Source organism: Oncorhynchus gorbuscha, linkage group LG13, assembly GCF_021184085.1.
Source record: "Oncorhynchus gorbuscha isolate QuinsamMale2020 ecotype Even-year linkage group LG13, OgorEven_v1.0, whole genome shotgun sequence".
In the NCBI taxonomy this organism is placed as follows: Eukaryota; Metazoa; Chordata; class Actinopteri; order Salmoniformes; family Salmonidae; genus Oncorhynchus; species Oncorhynchus gorbuscha.
Window position 1 is genome coordinate 69,587,869 of NC_060185.1, and position 20,655 is coordinate 69,608,523.

The 20,655-nt window shown below is 43.8% G+C and overlaps 1 protein-coding gene across 11 annotated transcripts in view; it reads left to right on the forward strand.

Moving 5' to 3' along the window:
• Positions 1 to 20,655, forward strand: part of LOC123993433 (catenin delta-1-like) — a 37,947-nt gene that overhangs the window by 13,356 nt on the left and 3,936 nt on the right. For 3 of the 11 annotated variants that reach the window (XM_046295581.1, XM_046295584.1, XM_046295583.1), the window contains 18 exons: positions 11,398 to 11,466; positions 11,677 to 11,799; positions 11,900 to 12,162; positions 12,288 to 12,584; positions 12,667 to 12,901; positions 13,037 to 13,259; positions 13,594 to 13,786; positions 13,891 to 14,008; positions 14,108 to 14,264; positions 15,447 to 15,464; positions 15,902 to 15,970; positions 16,040 to 16,167; positions 16,302 to 16,452; positions 16,579 to 16,771; positions 16,898 to 17,097; positions 17,225 to 17,266; positions 17,359 to 17,435; positions 17,632 to 17,726. In XM_046295581.1, the coding sequence (XP_046151537.1) occupies positions 11,680 to 11,799; positions 11,900 to 12,162; positions 12,288 to 12,584; positions 12,667 to 12,901; positions 13,037 to 13,259; positions 13,594 to 13,786; positions 13,891 to 14,008; positions 14,108 to 14,264; positions 15,447 to 15,464; positions 15,902 to 15,970; positions 16,040 to 16,167; positions 16,302 to 16,452; positions 16,579 to 16,771; positions 16,898 to 17,097; positions 17,225 to 17,266; positions 17,359 to 17,435; positions 17,632 to 17,691 (2,544 nt within the window). In that variant the 5' untranslated portion in view covers positions 11,398 to 11,466; positions 11,677 to 11,679 and the 3' untranslated portion in view covers positions 17,692 to 17,726. Of the gene's footprint in view, positions 1 to 3,310; positions 3,480 to 6,373; positions 6,517 to 9,428; positions 9,581 to 11,397; positions 11,467 to 11,676; positions 11,800 to 11,899; positions 12,163 to 12,287; positions 12,585 to 12,666; positions 12,902 to 13,036; positions 13,260 to 13,593; positions 13,787 to 13,890; positions 14,009 to 14,107; positions 14,265 to 15,446; positions 15,465 to 15,901; positions 15,971 to 16,039; positions 16,168 to 16,301; positions 16,453 to 16,578; positions 16,772 to 16,897; positions 17,098 to 17,224; positions 17,267 to 17,358; positions 17,436 to 17,631; positions 17,727 to 20,655 lie in introns of those variants that run through there. The other 8 variants (XM_046295574.1, XM_046295576.1, XM_046295577.1 and 5 more) reach the window with 7 other exon arrangements.

Genomic DNA, 20,655 nt, shown 5'->3' on the forward strand with positions numbered 1-20,655 from the left:
CGGCCTGTAATAGACGTGGAATGGGATTTGTGTGTGTGGTGAGTCATCAGACAGGAGCCGACGAGGCAGCTAGAGGTACTATTTCTATTGTTTAAAGGGCAGTTCTACTCAGTGATGTCATCACATTCCATGCTGGCCTGATCTCTACCCTTGCTCTGTGGCTCGGACACTTTCTCTCACTATTTTTCTCTCATTCCGCTTCTTTCTCGTTCTCACACACTCAGTCCCCCACAGGTGAAACTGTGAGTCAGCCCCCCCCCCCCACCCCTCCCATTTCACAATACACCTCTGTTCCTCCTTTCGTCTTTTTACCCCGTTGTCAGCACCTCTCGCTCTTTCAGTTAAATTTCAGTTTAAGGGGCTTTATTGGCATGGGAAACAATGTTTACATTGCCAAGCAAGTGAAATGGATAACACAAAAGTGAAATAAGCTATAAATTAACAGTAAACATTACACAAGTTTCAAAAGAAAAGACATTTCAAATGTCATGTCTATATACAGCGTTGTCATGATGTGCAAAAGGGAAAATAAACATAGGTTGTATTTACAATGGTTTGTTCTTCACTGGTTGCCCTTTTCTTGAGGCAACAGGTCACAAATGTTGCTGCTGTGATTGTACACTCTGGTATTTCATCCAATAGATATTGGATTTGTTTAATATATTTGTGGGTCTGTGTAATCTGAGGGAAATATGTGTCTCTATGGCCATACATTTGGCAGGGGGTTAGGAAGTGCAGCTCAGTTTCAACTCATTTTGTGGGCAGTGGGCACATAGCCTGTCTTCTCTTGAGAGCCATGTCTGCCTTCAGCAGCCTTTCTCAATTGCTAGGCTATGTTCACTGAGTCTACTAGTCAAAGCTTTCCTTAAGTTTGGGTCAGTCACAGTGGTCAGGTATTCTGCCCCTGTGTACTCTCTGTTTAGGGCCAAATAGCATTCTAGTTTGCTCAGTTTTTGTAAATGCTTTCCAATGTGTCAAGTAATTGTCTTTTTGTTTCTCCTGATTTTGGTTGGGTCTAATTGTGTTTTGCGTTCCTGGATCTCTTTTGGTTCTGTTTGTGAACAGAGCTCTAGGACCAGCTTCCTTAGGGTTCTCTTCTCCAGGTTCATTTCTCTGTAGATGATGGCTTTGTTATGGGAGGTTTGGGAATCACTTCCTTTTAGACATTTGTAGAATTTACTGCCTCTTTTCTGGATTTTGATCATTAGCGGGTGTTTGCCAAATTCTGCTCTGCATGCGTTATTTGTTGTTTTATGTAGTACATGGAGGATATTTTTGCAGAATTCTGCATGCCGTCTCAATTTGGTGTTTGCCCCATTTTGTGAATTCTTGGTTGGTGAGCGGACCCCAGACCTCACAACCACAAAGTGCAATGGATTCTGTAACTGATTCAAGTATTTTTTTAGATGGATCCTAATTGGTATGTTTCTTTAGATGACATAGGCGCTTTTTGCCTTCACACAGATGGTTCACATCTTTGGAAGTTACCTGTGGCGCTTATGTTTAGGCCGAGGTTTGTAGTTGTCTAGATGGAATTTGTGGTCCTGGCGACTGGACCTTTTTTTTGGAACACCATTTTTGAGATTTATGGTCAGGGCCCATCTATGCAAGGTCTGACTGAATCTATGCAGAAGATATAGGTGCTGTGTAGGCCCTCCTTGGTTGGGGACAGAAGCACCAGATCATCAGCGAACAGACGTTTGACTTCAGATTCTAGTAGGGTGAGGCTGGGTGCTGCTGACTATTCTTGTGCCCTCCAATTCTTTGATATATGTTGAGGGTGGGGCTTCATCCCTGTCTCACCACCTGGTCCTGTGGAAAGACCACAGGGCCAAATTGAATTAGCCTTTTAAAATATATATATATTTTTAAATCAAAGCATGAAGATATTGCTGTTTTGTTTATTAGTTAGGGTGTGCAGGGTGAATACGTGACCTGTCGTACGGTAATTTGGCAAAACTCTTGGTTGCGTTTTTCTTTTGGATTAAATGGTGTCTGTTGTAAAATGTTTAGCAACACAATCTGCGTATTGATTACACCCCTGCTGTTTCTACTTGTAGAATCGCAATGCTCGTCAGTGGCCTAAACATGGCCGAGAACTTGACTTGGAGTCAATCAGTGTATGCGCTGACAGAAGTGACAGAGGGCACTTTTCTCAGTGTAAACCACTCCCTTTTCGTCAATTGTTCAAACTACAACAAAGTTGCATTTTTGTTTTCTAAAGCAAATCTTTACTTCTAGCTAAGGAGTTTTGTCATAGAAGGAATTTTGTTAGGTTGTTAATGTGCACCTTTTCATTACTTAGCTAGCTAACATTAGCTTTCTTACTGAGCCAGGAAGTACAATGCACACAACACTAAATGCTCTACCAAGCTAGCCATCTCAAGATGAAGAAATAATTTAATTCACTCTCCATTATCCCAAACTGCTATTTCTCTTGCTGTCTAATGTTAGCTAAATGGTTAGAATAGCCATTTTGTACAACATAGCTAGCTAGCTACTCCATTGACTCTCGACAGCTAACTGGTAGCTGCTTTTATTAATTTAATTTTTTCAAATCCATTGTGTTTTAATGATGTTGCTAGTTATCTAGTTGTGGCTATCTGGTTAGTGTCAACAACGGCTTATTACAAAATGGCTAGCTAGCAACGTTAGTGTAACTTGCCAGTTAGCGTACATTAGCTGCATCAGGCACAAGTCAAACAAGCTACTGCCACCTTGTGGCCTTGAGTATTTAAAAGAAGCAAATCGGGGTTAAAAACTGTTAACTGACGATTCTCTGGGTACAGGTGCTAAGTACCCATCGGCAGTCAGATTTCCAGATATGGCTGACCCTTAAACCACAGTTCTTACTCCTGGTTTTCAGTAGCTGTTGAGAGAGGCACTAGTATACCAAGAGTCCTGTGTCTGTTTTTGTGTCAGACTGAAAGAGACAAAGAAATGTGGTCACCTCCGTCTCTCCCCATGCCCCTCCCTAGCATAACCGGTTTGACAGGTGTATGTCTGTGCTTGTTTGTGTGTGGAGCCTTGGTATAGTAACCTTTTTTTTAAACCAGGAACCAATGGGTGGATGAATGTTTTATCAGCAGATAAGAGTAATTACTACTGTCTGAGCCTGTTTGTCTGGCTCTGATAATACTGTATTCCGTTCTATTGTGTGCTCTGAAGAGGCTGGAACGAAAAACAGTGAGGGAGAGGGATGAAAGAGGGGACGTTGACAGAGGGGGAGAGGATGGATAGAGATTGGTAGAGAGAAAAAGGAGCGAAGGGGCTTAAGGCGAGGTTGGGAGAGTGAGTGAGAAATGGGCTGGGGGAGGGATGGACGGACAGTACTGGAGGACATTAAACAAAGAAGAGGAGATGGATCCTGGGAGTTGGTGTTCTTGTCTCTCTGCTGACGGTGTGTTTCGCCTGGCCCAGACAAGCTGCAGTCTCAACTGAGCCACCGCTACTGTACTGTTAAAGCTAGTGTAAAATAGGTGTGTGTATTGTCTGGCATGATAGCCATTGGGCTTTTGATGTATTATACTTTAAAATTGCATTGGGGCGTACTTATTTCACTGTACAGCCTTACTTATGGATTGTTGGTCATTGACATGGTATGTCTACTCAGTGACACCCAGAGAAAATTAGCATTGTAGCTCTTATTGCGTGCCTCAAACAACTATGAATTGAGGCACATTTATTGTTTGTTCTTAACTGACTTGCCTAGTTAAATAAATGTTTTGTTTTGGAGTCTGATAACTCTGAGGCCATTGGGGGGGAAAAAATATATTGGATATTGAGAAGACTGTTAGCTTATTTCATTGATCTCCAATCCTTAGGTAAAGCTGTACAGTGCAATATGAATGTTAATACACACAACAGGCTGACTGGGGAGGTTATTTCACAGTCGCAGTCCTGCGGTAAGAGCTACAACGCTAATATTTGGTTAAACTCTTCAGTTGTGTTCTGTGTGTGTCACAGTAGACTGATATTAGAGGTCGACCGACTTATGAATTTCCCATGCCGATACCGATTTATTTGATTTTTAAAAATGAATTTTAACTTCATATAATACATCAAAAAAATCATTTTAGCCTCAAATAAATAATGAAACATGTTCAATTTGGTTTAAATAATGCAAAAACAAAGTGTTGGAGAAGAAAGTAAAAGTGCAATATGTGGATGTAAAAAAGCTAACGTTTCAGATCCTTGCTCAGAACATGAGAACATATGAAAGCTGGTGGTTCCTTTTAACAGGAGTATTCAATATTCCCCGGTAAGAAGTTTTAGGTTGTAGTTATTATAGGAATTATAGGACAATTTCTCTCAAAACGATTTGTATTTTGTACCTTTGACTATTGGATGTTCTTATAGGCACTTTAGTATTGCCAGTGTAACAGTATAGCTTCCGTCCCTCTCCTCGCTCCTACCTGGGCTCGAACCAGGAACACATTGACAACAGCCACCCTTGAAGCAGCGTTACCCATGCAGAGCAAGGGGAACAACTACTCCAAGTCTCAGAGCGAGTGATGTTTGAAATGCTATTAGCGCGCACCCCGCTAACTAGCCAGCCATTTCACATTGGTTACACCAGCCTAATCTCGGGAGTTGATAGGCTTGAAGTCATAAACAGTGCAATCAAATGTGCTTGTTAAATCATCACCCGTTTGTCGAAGTGGGCTGTGATTCAATGAGAAATTAACAGGCACTGCATCGATTATATGCAACACAGGACACGCTAGATAAACTGGTAATATTATCAACCATGTGTAGTTAACTAGTGATAGTGTTAAGATTGATTGTTTTTTATAAGATCAGTTTAATGCTAGCTAGCAACTTACCATGGTTTTTTCCTGCCCTTGTGTAACAGGTAGTCAGCCTGCCATGCAGGCTCCTCGTGGAGTGCAATGTAATCAGGTGGTTAGAGCGTTGGACTAGTTAACTGTAAGGTTGCAAGATTGAATCCCCTGAGTTAACAAGGTAAAAATCTGTCGTTCTGCCCCTGAACAAGGCAGTTAACCCACTGTTCCTAGGCCGTCATTGAAAATAAGAATGTATTCTTAACTGTCTTACCTAGTTAAATAAAAATCGGCAAATCTGTGTCCAAAAATGCGGATTACCGATTGGTATGAGAACTTGAAATTTGCCCTAATTAATCGGCCATTCCGATCTAATCGGCCGACCTCTAACTGATACCCCATTTCATTGCTTCACATTCCAACCTTGTTTAACATTATCTAGTCTAAATATGGCATGATTCCACCAATTTTAACCTTCTACATCACTTTCAAAGAGGTACTTTTATTTTTAAGTCTAACCGCAAAGTGCACTATTGTGCCTAATCCTTATTGTGGCTAGCTACTCAACCCGGTCAAGTCGAGCCTCACTAGCCAGGTGACACTAGCTGCCTGTTTATAATGTTAGCTTTGGGCAACAGGGTTAATAAGTAGCTGGCTTGCTATTTATTTTCATGAACTGAAGTTCAATTTCAATAGGCAACAAGTGGCTACCTAGCTAATAGTTACTAGCAAGGATTCCTAAATCATTGCTAAGAATAGTGAAAATGACTGCAGTTTCTTATTTTCAGGCTGGTTGTATTGGCGCTAGCTTTGTACTAAGCTCGCTATCTACCCCAGAAGTTGCGGTCAAACAAATAATGCTTTATTACCAACGCGGTATTATAAACGCACAGTTTGTGGCTGGTTTTTGCTTGTTTGCTGACTTTTTTTGTACAGCTTCGACAGTGCTACTGATAGTGTAGCGCTAGGCTTCCATGTGCAAATTCAGAACACACAACATCTTATAATAGAACGGTTATTTGAAATTTCAAATTAAAAGCTTATTTAACGTGTCATAGGTCAAAGAACACTTAGTGTTATTGTCAATCTTTTTTGACACACAGACCCAAACGGTGTTCCATAGTATGTTGTGAAGCTAATAGCAGTGACGCTATTTCTGTGTAACTACGGTAGGGCAACATCTGAACAATGGCGCACTTGGTAATGTTAGTGTGTACCGATGCTTGACCAGTCGCGAAAGCCAACATCACCCATGACAGAGAACAGTTGATTGTCAAGTGCAATGAATTCCATTATCTCGGGGTTGATGGGTTTCACCTTTGAGTTGTCTCGCTGTTACTCTTTCAAATGACTGCTAGACTTGTTGACTGCTTGAGCCACACAGCAGACATTGTGGGCTAGGTTAGGAATGCTGTGTTGCACATATAGCACAATGTTATGTGGCGTCATTACGTTATATAGGTATGCATGCTAACTTTGACAACGTGCATGTTCAATTCTACATACTCAAGTGTTTAGCGATCATCTTCCTTTCTTAAACTTTTAAATCTGCATTTTTACTCTTTGTTTCTCTCTGTCCCCCTCTGCAGTATCTTTTGCCTTATCCTCTTTCTGGGCCTTGTGGTTTGGCAAACTTAATCTACTCTACCCATGAGCCCCTGCAAATAGGGCTTCACCTTTGACCTTGGTCTGACCTCTCACCTCTTCTCCAAAGCCACACCCCTTGGCGAAGGTGTGTATATCTCTGCTTTTTTGCACTTTCTATTTAGTGTTGCACAGAAATACTGAGAATCCTCTACTTTTTCGATACAAAAAAAGCCTCCTGTTCGTTACTAGAATTTGTTACGTTCGGTACTTCTGTCAAATGTATTTCATGTGAGTCTGTTTCAGTGCACCCCCTTTTATAGCACGAAGAGGAAAGTACTCATTCATTGCACGAGCTGTCTGGCCTGCTTTGTTAGCACCCCACGCATGCTGCACTGAAGTTAACACACTTGAATAATGCAACACGAAATGTTGAAAATGTTCATTACTGTTCGCAATACCACGTCCATACAGGCGAGAATACTTTACAATGCAAGATGATACCAGTATCTTCCAGCTATAATTGTACTAGGCTAACTTTCCGTGCTAGCTTACAGCTGTCGCAAACATCAATTCACTGACCTAGTACTTTGTTTGTGATATTATGCAAACAATAATGCAACATATGCAGCTTTTTAAAACTGATTGTCACCAACAATGTTACTAATTCACTTAGTCTCCCTCCCATCTGGGTTCCACTAGATTCATAGCCAGAATCATATTCTCACTCACAAATTACATTACTTTATTATAAAATAGTTTCTTCTATACAAATGTTGTTGATCAGTTGCCAATAAAAATTCCTCTAGCCCCATGAAATCAGCTAAAATAAGTTCAACTCAGTGCATGCACACACTACTGTTGAATAATATGCAATCAACTATATTGTGAATAGATCTAGGCTACATCTTGATTTACCCAGTTTATCAATAGATTTACCATTCAAATTATTACTGTTTGTTTTTACATAAGTCAAATTGATTATGATTGTATGATTGATTCATAAATGACTTTCTTTAAACTATTGACTTAACATTTTTCAATTGTGATGATATTGAACTCAAAAGATGCCCAGTGATTGAACAGAGCAGTAGCTGTGTTTCTCTCTGGCTCAAATGCTATTCTGTGACCGGCTCATACATTGTTTTGGAATCGCGTATAGTGATAAACCTGGTTTTGAAGTTCTGTTATCATGACACCATGCTTACCTTTGACAGCTGGTCAAACCTTAGGGATTTCATGAGATGTGAGTTTTCCTGCTCTTTGCTTTAGTGCTTTTCATACTACTATGGAGGGTGTGTGTGTGTAACATGGCTCTCTGTAGAGTGTCGGAAAATGTTTGGGCAGTATCCAGATATCTTCATGCTGTCCTTTTCTCATCCCGGAAGTTACGGTATTACTGGCTTAGTACTCAAGGGGGTGCCAAAAACATCTATTAAAGAATGCTAACACAATGACCATAAGTAGTAGTGAATTTCCATGGAGGCTACTAGCTAAATATGGTAATGAGTGCAAATTTAAAATAAACTAAAGTGATACATATTACATATACATACACCTTATGTATACATATACATACACCTTATTAATTATTCCACTTAATTAGATAAGAGCAAGTTAAACTTAGGCGTTGAGTTAAGGCCAAACTCTGTTTTTTTTTCACACAGGAAAAAGAATGCATAAGAAATATCTTGCTGCGTTTTTGTGAACACTGATCTAAAATCCTTATTTTAATTTCTGTTTGGCATCACTCATTTTGTGCTTCAGCTGCACTTCTCTACCCTGAGAATTCACCAACCGGCATTCTATCAGCGGAATTTCTCTGACTGTGTAGCTTCTTTTGTCCGTGTACAGCCAGCCTACTTTTCACCAGTAAAATACCAGATTCATTTTAAGTATGACATTAGAATATAGCCAGCTATATTTCCTATGATAAACATTAGAAATATGGCCATGCATAGTTTTTGCTAAAAAGACCTTTGCTTTTTCATTGTAAGCTCATTTACTTGTGTGGCTGCCAGCCAAATAGTTCCACTTCCGTTGTCCTCTGAAAATGAAGCTATTTTCTGCCGAAAGGAAAACTATAGTTGCCCGTCCCTGATCACTTTATTGAAGCATAACACTGACTTGCAATATAAAATGTGACCCTTGTCAATACACAGCTTCCCCTTTCCCCCGTTGTGCTATTTACAAACACATGTGTGACTGTTCTGGGGAACTACAGTAATCTTAATATACACTGTGACTGATGACATGAAGAAATAAATCTGCCTTATCTCCTAACGAATTGCACAAGTTGTCTGCAGACATTTACTTAACTAGTTACAAATATAAATATGTATTGAGAAACTTTTAAACTTTTTAATAGTTTTGACGGTATTGAAAAATACCCCGGTATACTGCCCAAGCCTAGTAGTGTGTATGGAGCAGTGCGTGTGTGCTCTCTGTAGAGTGTATGGGACAGTGTGTGTGTATATGCTCTCTCTAGAGTGTATGGAACAGTGTGTGTGTATATGCTCTCTCTGTAGAGTGTATGGAACAGTGTGTGTGTATATGCTCTCTCTGTAGAGTGTATGGAACAGTGTGTGTGTATATGCGCTCTCTGTAGAGTGTATGGAACAGTGTGTGTGTATATGCGCTCTCTGTAGAGTGTATGGAACAGTGTGTGTGTATATGCTCTCTCTGTAGAGTGTATGGAACAGTGTGTGTGTATATGCTCTCTCTGTAGAGTGTATGGAACAGTGTATGGAACAGTGTGTGTGTATATGCTCTCTCTGTAGAGTGTATGGAACAGTGTGTGTGTATATGCTCTCTCTGTAGAGTGTATGGAACAGTGTGTGTGTATATGCTCTCTCTGTAGAGTGTATGGAACAGTGTGTGTGTATATGCTCTCTCTGTAGAGTGTATGGAACAGTGTGTGTGTATATGCTCTCTCTGTAGAGTGTATGGAACAGTGTGTGTGTATATGCTCTCTCTGTAGAGTGTATGGAACAGTGTGTGTGTATATGCTCTCTCTGTAGAGTGTATGGAACAGTGTGTGTGTATATGCTCTCTCTGTAGAGTGTATGGAACAGTGTGAGAGCGCTGCGGCTCTCCTGGAGTCGGTGAGGGAGCAGGAGGTGCAGTTTGAACAGCTGACCAGAGCGCTGGAGGAGGAGAGGAGGAGAGTGAGCCTGCTCAGCCCCCCGTCCCGCCCCCTCCCCCACACACAGGTAACAGCCCAGCCCCCATCCACGTCTCCCCAGGGGAGATTTCCTGGGGCCGTTTCTAGATGCAGGCGAAAAGACCAGGCATCCCTCATCTTTCAGTCTATCCATCCCGCCATCATCCAGTGATTGCTGTTATCACCCTCCATCCATCGCATCCAACCCCATAATCCATCCCTCCGTTCCTCCACTGGCGCCGTGAATTGTGTGGTACCTGTGCGTTGCATTTCAGCCCTTATCCTTTAACACACTGTGTGTGTTTACATATCTCGACAGCTTTAACAGGCCATGCATTTTCCATCACGTACCTCTGCATAACGCCGTCACTCACCACCACACTTAATGCACCCCCACACATTCACACACAACCTTCATACCACCCTTGCATACCTTTTGCAGGCCTCTGTCATGTAATTACAGCTATTGTCATCTTTGCCCCAGCATGTTGTGGTCAGAACTGCACCTGAAATGCTGCAGTCAGTTCTCATGCATGCAGCCTCATACTACCACTAAGATCATCATTCTAAACGATACACCGTATCAACTAAAAGAGGAACTGCTTCAAGAACTCCGAATATGATTATGTCCTATGTTATGTAATCATGTGTTTGTCCACAGCAGTGAAGTCACTATGCTTTATCATGAATTTAGAGCTGTGATGGGACGTGGAGAAGCCTTTTTTAAATGTATTTATTTATTTTATTTTACTGTGTAAACAGACTGATTGGGAAGGTGAAGTGGTTGCCTATTTTTCATAAATAATCCTAGCAGGGCTAATTTGTTTAAGGTTGTCCTTGTCACACTCTACCATGCTTAGTCTGTGTGTTAAGCAATGTTTCATGACTGTCACTGGGTGGGTTTTGCCTCTCCCGGTTCAGGTGTCTTTGTTTATCTAATTTAAGTATAATGCCACATTTGGACAAAAACTTGGTGCTTAACACATTTACTGTTAACTAGTTAACAACCGCTTTAGAATGTGAAGGGAAATATGCATTTCCTCCTGTAACCGTGGATGAACAGGCCTGACCCCTTGAGGACAGAATAGGCACTACACACAGCCACACAGCTATAGCACAGATGGAACAATGAGGCAGATATTTAATCGGATGTATAAATGTGAAGCATCCGCTTGGTGTTTCCACTCACTACCAAATAAGGAGGTGAGGGGAAGCACAGTGGCCGGCAGTTGGATGGAGCAAGATGGATTTTGGCCGGCATTTTGCTCATTTTCTTTTTGAACTTGATCTGTTACAAACAGTTGACTAAGTTTGAGTGCACGGGAGAATTGAGTTATTGCACAAGCGCACTTCACAGAGTAGGTGTTGTCCAACAGAAATATGCAAATGCATGCTAGAACGAGCCAATATAATCTCATTAGCTTGTGCTTGGCTCTGCCCAAGTCCTTACCCACTGATTTAATTTGCTCCCATTGGAAACGACATTGGGGTCTATCTTGGGTTAGTTATAAAAGAATGAGTGCGTCTGCCTGCACTACAGCCATGGACCCACCTCTTTTTGTCCTCCATCCTTCATTGAAGTGATCTAACGTGAAACGAGTGGTGGAAGAAGCAATGGTTTGGTCATTGATTACGTCAAAGGGAGAAGGAAAGGAAGGATACATTTTCAAAGTATTTGAATGTGGTAGATGACTGAGGTATTAAGAGAACATGGTCTCTTTGGTTGTCATGACTCCAGCAGTGTTCGAGTGGTTGTAGGGAGATGTTGTAGCCTAGACTACAACCCAGTTGGATCCTCTATAATGTCTCTAAAGACGCCTGTGGATATGAGTGTTCTCTTGGTTAACGGTTTCTCTCTCTCCTCAGAACGGGCGTCTGGGGGATGCGGACATAGAACGACTGAAACTGAGTGAGGGATACATTAACGGGACACAGGTCTGTGTGTGACGCTCTGTGTGTGACGCTCTGTGTGTGACGCTCTGTGTGTGACGCTCTGTGTGTGACGCTCTGTGTGTGACGCTCTGTGTGTGACGCTCTGTGTGTGACGCTCTGTGTGTGACGCTCTGTGTGTGACGCTCTGTGTGTGACGCTCTGTGTGTGACGCTCTGTGTGTGACGCTCTGTGTGTGACGCTCTGTGTTAACAGTACATGATGGTGGACCCAGCACATGGCTCTCTAGACGAGAGCTACACACCAGAAGGTGATTCCCAGGAAGTACACTCCGCCTTCTCAGACGATGGAACCAATGGACGGCGGGTAGGGAATGCGGTATAAACACACTTTGTACTGTAACTGAAAATAATTTCCTCCATGGATGACAATTATCTACAACTTCCTGTCTCATGGTGATGTACTTCCTCTTCTGCAGATGAAGGTGATCACCTCACGTACTGTCCTGCCCTCTGATTCGATGTCCATTGACGGGGGAGTGTCCGTCTCGGGCATGGGCGGTTACAGTGCCACTCTGGACCGCTCCTACAGGCAGGGTGGAGGGGGGGACTACCCCACAGCCACGGTCCCCAGGAACTACCACTACGGTCCCGCGGGGGGTTACGACGACTACAGGAGCGCTCCGCCTTCTGAGGCCTACGCTAGCCTGAGCAGAGGCACACGCATGGACGACCGCTACAGGTCAGACCACTGCCACTGTCGTTAAAGTTTGTGAAAATGCCGAAGAGCACTGTAAAGAAAAAAATGCTAGTATTCTTTTGAAGATTTCCTATCTTTGGTATAATTGATATTCTGTCTCTCTCCAGACCTGCGGATGGGTACAGGACACTTGACTCTGGGTACCGTGCCCCCAGTAGACAGCAGCTGGACCCTTACGCAGCCCAGCCCCAGGTGGGGCGAGGGGTGAGGGGCATGGGAAGTGCCCTGGAGCTGGGGGGCATGCGCTACGCCCACCAGGGCCACTATGGCATGGAGGATGACCAGAGGAGTCTGGGATATGATGATGTGGAGTACAGTATGGCTCCTCCCACCATGCATCCAGGATACGGCACCATGCCACGACTAGGCCCAGGCCCAGGAGGACTGGACAGACGCAGGCTCAGGTACACACACCACTCTGATATGTATGTACAACACACACACACACCAATTAATTTGCATCTAATTTGTCCAATTGTCCCTTAGGAGTTGTGAGGACACTTTGGAAGGGGACATGGGAGGAGTCGACACCTACACCTGGGGCGTCAACATGGAGAGAGGAAGTATGGCGTCATTGGACAGCACCCTGAGGAAGGGTCCGCCCACAACCTGGAGACAGCCAGAGCTCCCTGAGGTCATCGCCATGTTGAACTACAGGCTGGACCCGGTCAAAACCAACGCTGCTGCCTTCCTCCAGCACCTCACCTTCAAGAACGACAAGGTAACACACACACACACACACACAAACCTTGTATACCGGCAAACACACTGATTTGTATTGAAATATTACAAGTGTTAATGTACTGCTATCAGTGTTTTAGGATGGGTTTGGTGTGTGACCATGTTGGTTATGTAGGTGAAATCGGAGGTGCGTCGTTTAAAGGGGATCCCTTCTCTGGTCTCGTTGCTGGACAACCCCAAGAGGGATGTACACCACTCTGCTTGCGGGGCGCTCAAGAACATCTCGTACGGACCAGACCACGACAACAAGATCGCCATCAAGAACTGTGACGGCATCCCCGCTTTAGTCCGGCTACTGAGGAAGGCCAGAGACCAAGACCTCACTGACACCATTACAGGTAAATACTACTGTTCAGTCTCAGAGTTGCAATTACGAGTACTCTTTGTCTACTGCGGTGATGGCTCCGTTTTTATGTGTTAAGATTTTACTTTTTATGTGGAAATAGCCCTCGTAATATGCAGAAATTTGATTTGGCCCCAAAATTGTAATCATGGAATTCTGGAGGGACTGACTACTCTGTTACAGTACTAGTTATGGGACAGTAAAACAATACCGTGTATTATTCCAACTCTACTTCAGCCTTATAACCTCTACTATAATTCCTTATTATTGGTCCCAACCAGAGAACTGAGTCATGAAGATGATGGATGCATTTCCCTCTTCTTCCTCAGGCACATTGTGGAACCTATCGTCTCACGACTCGGTGAAGATGGAGATCGTGGACCACGCTTTACATGCCCTCTCAGATGAGGTGATGGTGCCACACTCTGGCTGGGAGAGAGGGAGTGACGGAGGGGAGGAGAGCCTCAAACCACGCCACCTGGAGTGGGAGACGGCCCTCACCAACACAGCTGGCTGTCTGAGGTACGTGGAGGAAGCGGACAGCAGGAGATGACTGGACAAAGGGAGTATGTATTGGGGATGTTGAACCCTAAACATTGTAACTATATATTTTTTGTTTTGTTCAGAAACGTGAGCTCAGAACGTAGTGAGGCCAGGCGGAAGCTGAGAGAGTGCGCAGGATTGGTGGACTCACTGATGTACATTGTCCAATCACAGATCAACCGCAAAGATGTGGACAACAAGGTGTTTAACCCAACCCATAGCTTCTAATCGATTGCTGATGAATTTGACTTACTGGAGTAATGACCCTTTGAAACCTCCCATCTCCCTGTCTCTGTGCAGTTGGTGGAGAACAGCGTTTGTCTGCTGAGGAATCTGTCCTATCAGGTTCACAGAGAGGTTCCCGGCTGCGAGCGCTACCAGGAGGCCGCACCTCTAAACCAGGGCCCCGCCACCGGCTCCAACAAGGCCGGCTGCTTCGGCTCACGGAAGGGCAAAGGTCAGTAACCGGCCTGTAACCCCAAAAGGTCGATGTCCCCCCCCACCCCGGAGATCTTATTAGCATAATAAACACATCTATTTAAGTTAGAGAGAGCTGTTTTTTTTCCCCCATTGGATGCATCTCAATCAGAGCTAGAGCTTGTCAGACCGGTCTTTTCACAAAATCGTCTGTAGCGGCCAAACCCCACTTGGGACTCGTCTGAAGTCAGTCGGTACAGAAGATCTGTCAAATTCTGTCTGTAAGCGTCCAACAGTTTAAAGGTGAGACTCATGAAAATGTTGGTCGTTTATCTCTAGGATGCCCACAGGCCTCGAGACTCGTCTGAAGGCCCCCCAGTACCACTGATGTCAGTATATATGGAGACTGTTTAATGACAAAAATAAGGGTTTAAATACACTATTTTTCATGGTTCGGGCTGGGCCCCTTCGTTCCCGTGAAGGGAAATTGTAACATTACAGCATACAATATTCTAGACGATTCTGTGCTTCCAACTTTGTGGCTACAGTTTGTGGAAGGCCCTTTCCTGTTTCAGCATGACAATGCCCCGTGCACAAAGCAAGGTCCGTACTGAAATGCTTTGTCCATCTGTGTGGAACAACTTGACTGGCCTGCACAGAGCCCTGACCTCAACTCCATCAAACACCTTTGAGATGAATTGGAATGCCGACTGGGAGCCAGGCCTAATCGCCCAACATCGGTGCCGACCTCACTAATGATCTTGTGACTGAATGGAAGCAAGACCCCACAGTAATGTGCCAACATCTAGTGGAAAGCCTTCCCAAAAAAGTAAAGGGGGGACCAACTCCATATTAATGTCCATGATTTTGGAATGACATGTTCTATGAGCAGGGCTTAAACTCTTATGGGTTAAAGGCCATAGTTCTCTGTGGCTAGAAGTAGAGCATTTCCCTCACCTCCAGATCTAGGATCAGATCACCCTCTCCCCATTCCTCACTCATTAAAAGGGGTGTGAGATTTAGACTGACCTTAGATCTGTGGTTAGTGGAAACATAATCCTACTTTGTATGTGATGAATGGGTGCCATGGGCTGGGTTTTGCTCTTGTGGTGCTGATGGGTTTGTGCTTGTTGGTGGCTGGGTTACCATTTCAGTTTTTTACTCTCTCCTTCCCTCCCTCTGTCCTCCACCCATTCTCTTCTTGTGTTCCTGTCCTGTTTAGATGAGTGGTTTTCCAAAGGTAAGATTCTCTTCAGCTGCGTTTATGCAGGTTGCCCGATTCTGATCTTGTTTTTCACTAATTGGTCTTTTGACCAATCAGATCAGTGCTGAAAAATATCTGATGTGATTGGTCAAAAATATCAGAATTGTGCTGCCGTAAACGCAGCCTTCTTGGTGCTCTATTGTACTGTGGCTAAATAAGAGCTTTTCCTAACGCTGGCTGGTCTTAACATTGCCTTTACTGTAAATGGGACGTGACAAATGGAGTGCATGCTGTTCAACTAGTGCATGATACCATGATGTCGTTCTGAGGAGACTCTGCATCTATTAGAAAGGGCTGAGGTGGAACAGATTCAAATGCGCATAAAATGTATTTTTAAATCTACCTCAATCAGAATGAGCTCTAGATTGTTTTGTCCTCTCCTCATCCCCACTCATCATCCTCTCTCTCTCCAGGTAAGAAGGATGCGGATGACGGGAGTGTGGACCAGGTTGATATTCCAAAGAGGACAATGCCTGCCAAAGGTAAGTCAAAACACCATACGAAAACACAGTGGACACAGAATCAGTTACTGAAATCCCTCTTCCTACCAGGCTATGAGCTGCTGTTCCAGCCAGAGGTGGTGCGTGTGTACACGTCGCTGCTGAGAGAGAGCCAGAACCCCTCAGTGCTGGAGGCCGCAGCCGGGGCTGTACAGAACCTGTGTGCCGGACGCTGGACTGTGAGTGGACAGCCTTTGACCTCTCACCTTTCCCTGAATCTCCTTGTCTTGCCTATAATTTTCTGATCCATAGCATGACCCCCCAATGGCGTTGGTCGCAGATTACTCCCTCTCCCTCCCTCTCTGTCCCTCAGTATGGTCGCTATATCCGGGCCACGGTGCGTCTGGAGAAGGGCCTGCCCATGATGGCAGAGCTGCTGGCTCATGGGAACGACCGCGTGGTCAGAGCCATGTCGGGAGCCCTGAGGAACCTGGCCATCGACAATCGCAACCGCGAGCTGCTCGGTAAGTTGGTGTATCAGATATCGTATGTTATGACAATTTCATGAGGAAATACGTTTTTCATCAGCAGATAGAATTTATAATTTTTCCCCAGATACACTAAAGAGTGGATGCATTGCCCTCCCCTAGGTAAGCACGCTGTGCCCCACCTGGTGGCAGACCTGCCGGGTGGCCAGAGCCAGTCGGCACGACCTCTGTCTGAGGAGACGGTGGTGTCTGTACTGAGCACGCTCACTGAGGTGCTGGGCAACAGCCTGGAGGCCGCCAAGACCCTTAGGGCCTCCCAAGGCATCGAGAGACTGGTACTCATCAACAAGGATGGGTGAGAGTGTGTTTGCGTGTGGAACTGAGCTGCTCATTAACATGTTATATAGTTGCCGTTTGTGACTGATAGGTCAGTGTTCATACATTACATGTCTAACGGAGTGTATGTCTCTTGGTCCTGCAGTAAGCGGTCTGAGCGGGAGGTGCGTGGGGCAGGCCAGGTGTTACAGCTGGTCTGGGGGCACAAGGATCTGCGGCGCCCCCTGGAGAAGGACGGCTGGAAGAAGACCGACTTCATGGTGAACCTCAACCCCCCCGCCAACGGCCCCTCTACACGCACCAATGGGACCTACGAGGACACTACCATGCCACTGCTAGACAGAGGTGACTCTTGGAATAGAGTTTGTATTTGCACCAGACTTGCACCTTAACAGCAAGTTAAAGCTAGACATAAAATGTAGGAATTTTAGGGAAGCAAACTGAATGTAATGGCTTTTGTTTTTTTCTACAGGGGAGAAGAGGGACATGATTCCACTGAATGACCTCGGGCCTGGTGAGGATCCATAAAAACCCTGACAAAGTTAAGTCCAGCTCATACTTTTTTATTTTTAGCAGTGATTTATGCTCTTCCTCTCTACATCTTAGAAGCCTACTCTACACTGGACCAGAGGGAGAGGAGACACACTCTGGACAACTCCCTCAACGCCACAGACACTTTACAGGTAAGACACACCCCTGCCCTGTACACATTGTTTCTTGAACTTAAACACACTTGTCTTTTAATCCCTTCTCTCTCCTTCACACCTTTTTAAAAACGTCTCTATTTTCTTTTGGTTGACGACCACTGTCTCTACTCACGGTATCTTTCTCACTTTCACAATCTCCCGCTCTTTCTCTGTCTTTCTCGTTCTGTCTCAGCGTGGGGTGTATGGAGGCAGAAAGGGTTCACTGCCTCTGTTGGACTCCTACGATGGTTAGCCCCCCCCCTCTCCCCCTCTGCATGTATCAGCATGGTACGTTTCACCTCTTGTCCTGCATGGACTCTATCGCCATCCTTTGTCTCCGATACCTATTACCTACCTTTGCTGTAACACTTTGTCAATATTGTATTATTTCAGTACCTTGGTTTTGTAGACAGTATAGTGTGCAATGAAAACTGAAGTTCAGCGGTATGAATACTCTAGTTGTATACAATACCATCAGTGTTTCCCCTAGTTTAAAAAGTAAATAAAATATTCTCTAATTGTATACATTTTCCCATGGCGCTGAGAGAGAATATTGCTGTGTGAAAGTTAATTTCCTATTTCCATTTCTGCACATTTGCCATGGCCATTTGTGTTCTTATGCTCAAACATAACAAAAGCAATGGGCATGTGCCCTGTCAGTAATGCCCAAAAAATATCCCTGACCTCTACCCCATCGAGCACCTTTTGGATGAATTGGAACGCCAACTGCGAGCCAGGCCTAATTGCCCATCAGTGCCCATTTCCCGAATGATCTTTTGGCAGAATGGAAGCAATTCCCTGCAGCAATGTTCCAACATTTAGTGGAAAGCCGACCCAGAAGGATGCAGGATGTTATAGAATCAAGGGGGACCAACTCCATATTAATGCCCATGATTTTGGAATGAAATGTTCGACGTGCAGATGTCCACATACATTATATATCTCACATACACACACACACACACACAGTTGAAGTCGGAAGTTTACATACACTTAGGTTAGTCAACTCGTTTTTCAACCACTTCACAAATTTCTTGTTAACAAACTATAGTTTTGGCAAGTAGGTTAGGGCATGCACTTCGTGCATGACAAGTCATTTTTCCAACAATTGTTTACTGACAGATTATTTCACTTATAATTCACTATCACAATTCCAGTGGGTCAGTGTACATACACTAAGTTGACTGTGCCTTGAAACTGCTTTGAAAATTCCATAAAATTATCTAATTTCTTTAAAGCTTCTGATAAGATAATTGACATAATTTGAGTCAAGTTGAGGTGTACCTGTGGATGTATTTCAAGGACTACCTTCAAACTCAGTGCCTCTTTGCTTGACATCATGGGAAAATCAAAAGAAATCAGCCAAGACCTCAGAAACAAAATAGTGGGCATCCAAGTCTGGTTCATCCTTGGGAGCAATTTCCAAATGCCTGAAGGTACCACGTTCGTCTATACAAACAATAATACGCAAATATTAACACCATGGGACCACGTAGCCGTCATACCGCTCAGGAATGAGATGCGTTCTGTCTCCCAGAGATGAACGCGCAAATTAATCCCAGAACAACAGCAAATGACCGTGTGAAGATGGTTGAGGTAACGGGTACAAAAGTATCTGTATCCACAGTAAAACAAGTCCTATATCAACACAACCTGAAAGGCCGCTCAGCAAGGAAGAAGCCACAAAAAAGCCACACTACTATATGGGGACTAAGATTGTACTTTTTGGAGAAATGTCCTCTGGTTTGATTAAAAACAAAATAGAACTGTTTCGCCATAATGACCATCGTTATGTTTGGGGGAAAAAGGGGGAGGCTTGCAAGCTGAAGAACACCATCCCAACTGTGAAGCATGGGGGTGGCAGCATCATGTTGTGGGGGTGCTTTGCTACAGGAGGGACTGGTGTACTTCACAAAATAGATGGTGTCATGAGGGAAATTATGTGGATATATTGAAGCAACATCAAGACATCAGTCAGGAAGTTCAAGCTTGGTTGCAAATGGGTCTTCCAAATGGACAATGACCCCAAGCATACTTCCAAAGTTGTGGCAAAATGGTTTAAGGACAACAAAGTCAAGGTATTGGAGTGGCCATCACAAAGCCCTGACCTCAATCCTATAGAAAATGTGGGAAGAACTGAAAACGCGTGTGCGAGCAAGGAGGGCTACAAACATGACTGTTACGCTAGCTCTATCAGAAGGAATGGGCCAAAATTCACCCAACTTATTGTGGGAAGCTTGTGGAAGGCTACCTGAAACATTTGAACGAAGTTAAACTATTTAAAGGCAATACTACCAAATACTATTTGATTGTATGTAAACTTCTGACCCACTGGGAATGTGATGAAAGACATTAAAGCTGAAATAGATAATTCTCTACTATTATTCTGACATTTCACATTCTTAAAATAAAGTTGTGATCATAACTGACCTAATTGCAATTTTACTAGGATTAAATGTCAGGAATTGTGAAAAACTGAGTTGAAATGTATTTGGCTCAGGGGTATGTAAACTTCCCACTTCAACTGTACATGCATACAGTGGCAAGAAAGTTTGAGCCCTTTGGAAATACATTTATGACCAATTTATTCAGAAAATCAGGTATCTGATCTTCATCTAGGTCACAAAAATATACCGTCTGCTTTAACACACACACGATTTTATGTTTTCATGTCTTTATTGAACACACCGTGTAAACATTCACAGTGCAGGGTGGAAAAAGTATGAACCTTGGATTTAGCTGGTTGACCCTCCTTTGGCAGCAATAACATCAACCTAACGTTTTCTGTAGTTGCAGATCAGACCTGCACAACGGTCAGGAGGAATTTTGAACCATTCCTCTTTACAAAACTGTTTCAGTTCAGCAATATTCTTGGTATGTCTGAACTGTTCTCTTGAGGTAATGCCACAGCATCTCAATCGGGTTGAGGGCAGAACTGACTGGGCCACTCCAGAAGGCGTATTTTTTTCTTCTTCCTGCAAAATGTCTTGGTGAACTTGGGAATTCATTTTTCCGTCAACGATAAGCTATCCATGCCCTGCGGCAGCAAAGCATTCCTAACCGTGATGCTCCCTCCACCATACTTTACAGGTGGCATGAGGTTTTTATGTTGGTGTGCTGTGCTTATTTATTTTTTTCAAACAACTCTATAGTTTCATCTGTCCAAAGAATATTTTGCCAGTACCGCTGTGGAACATCAAGGTGTACTTTTGCGAAC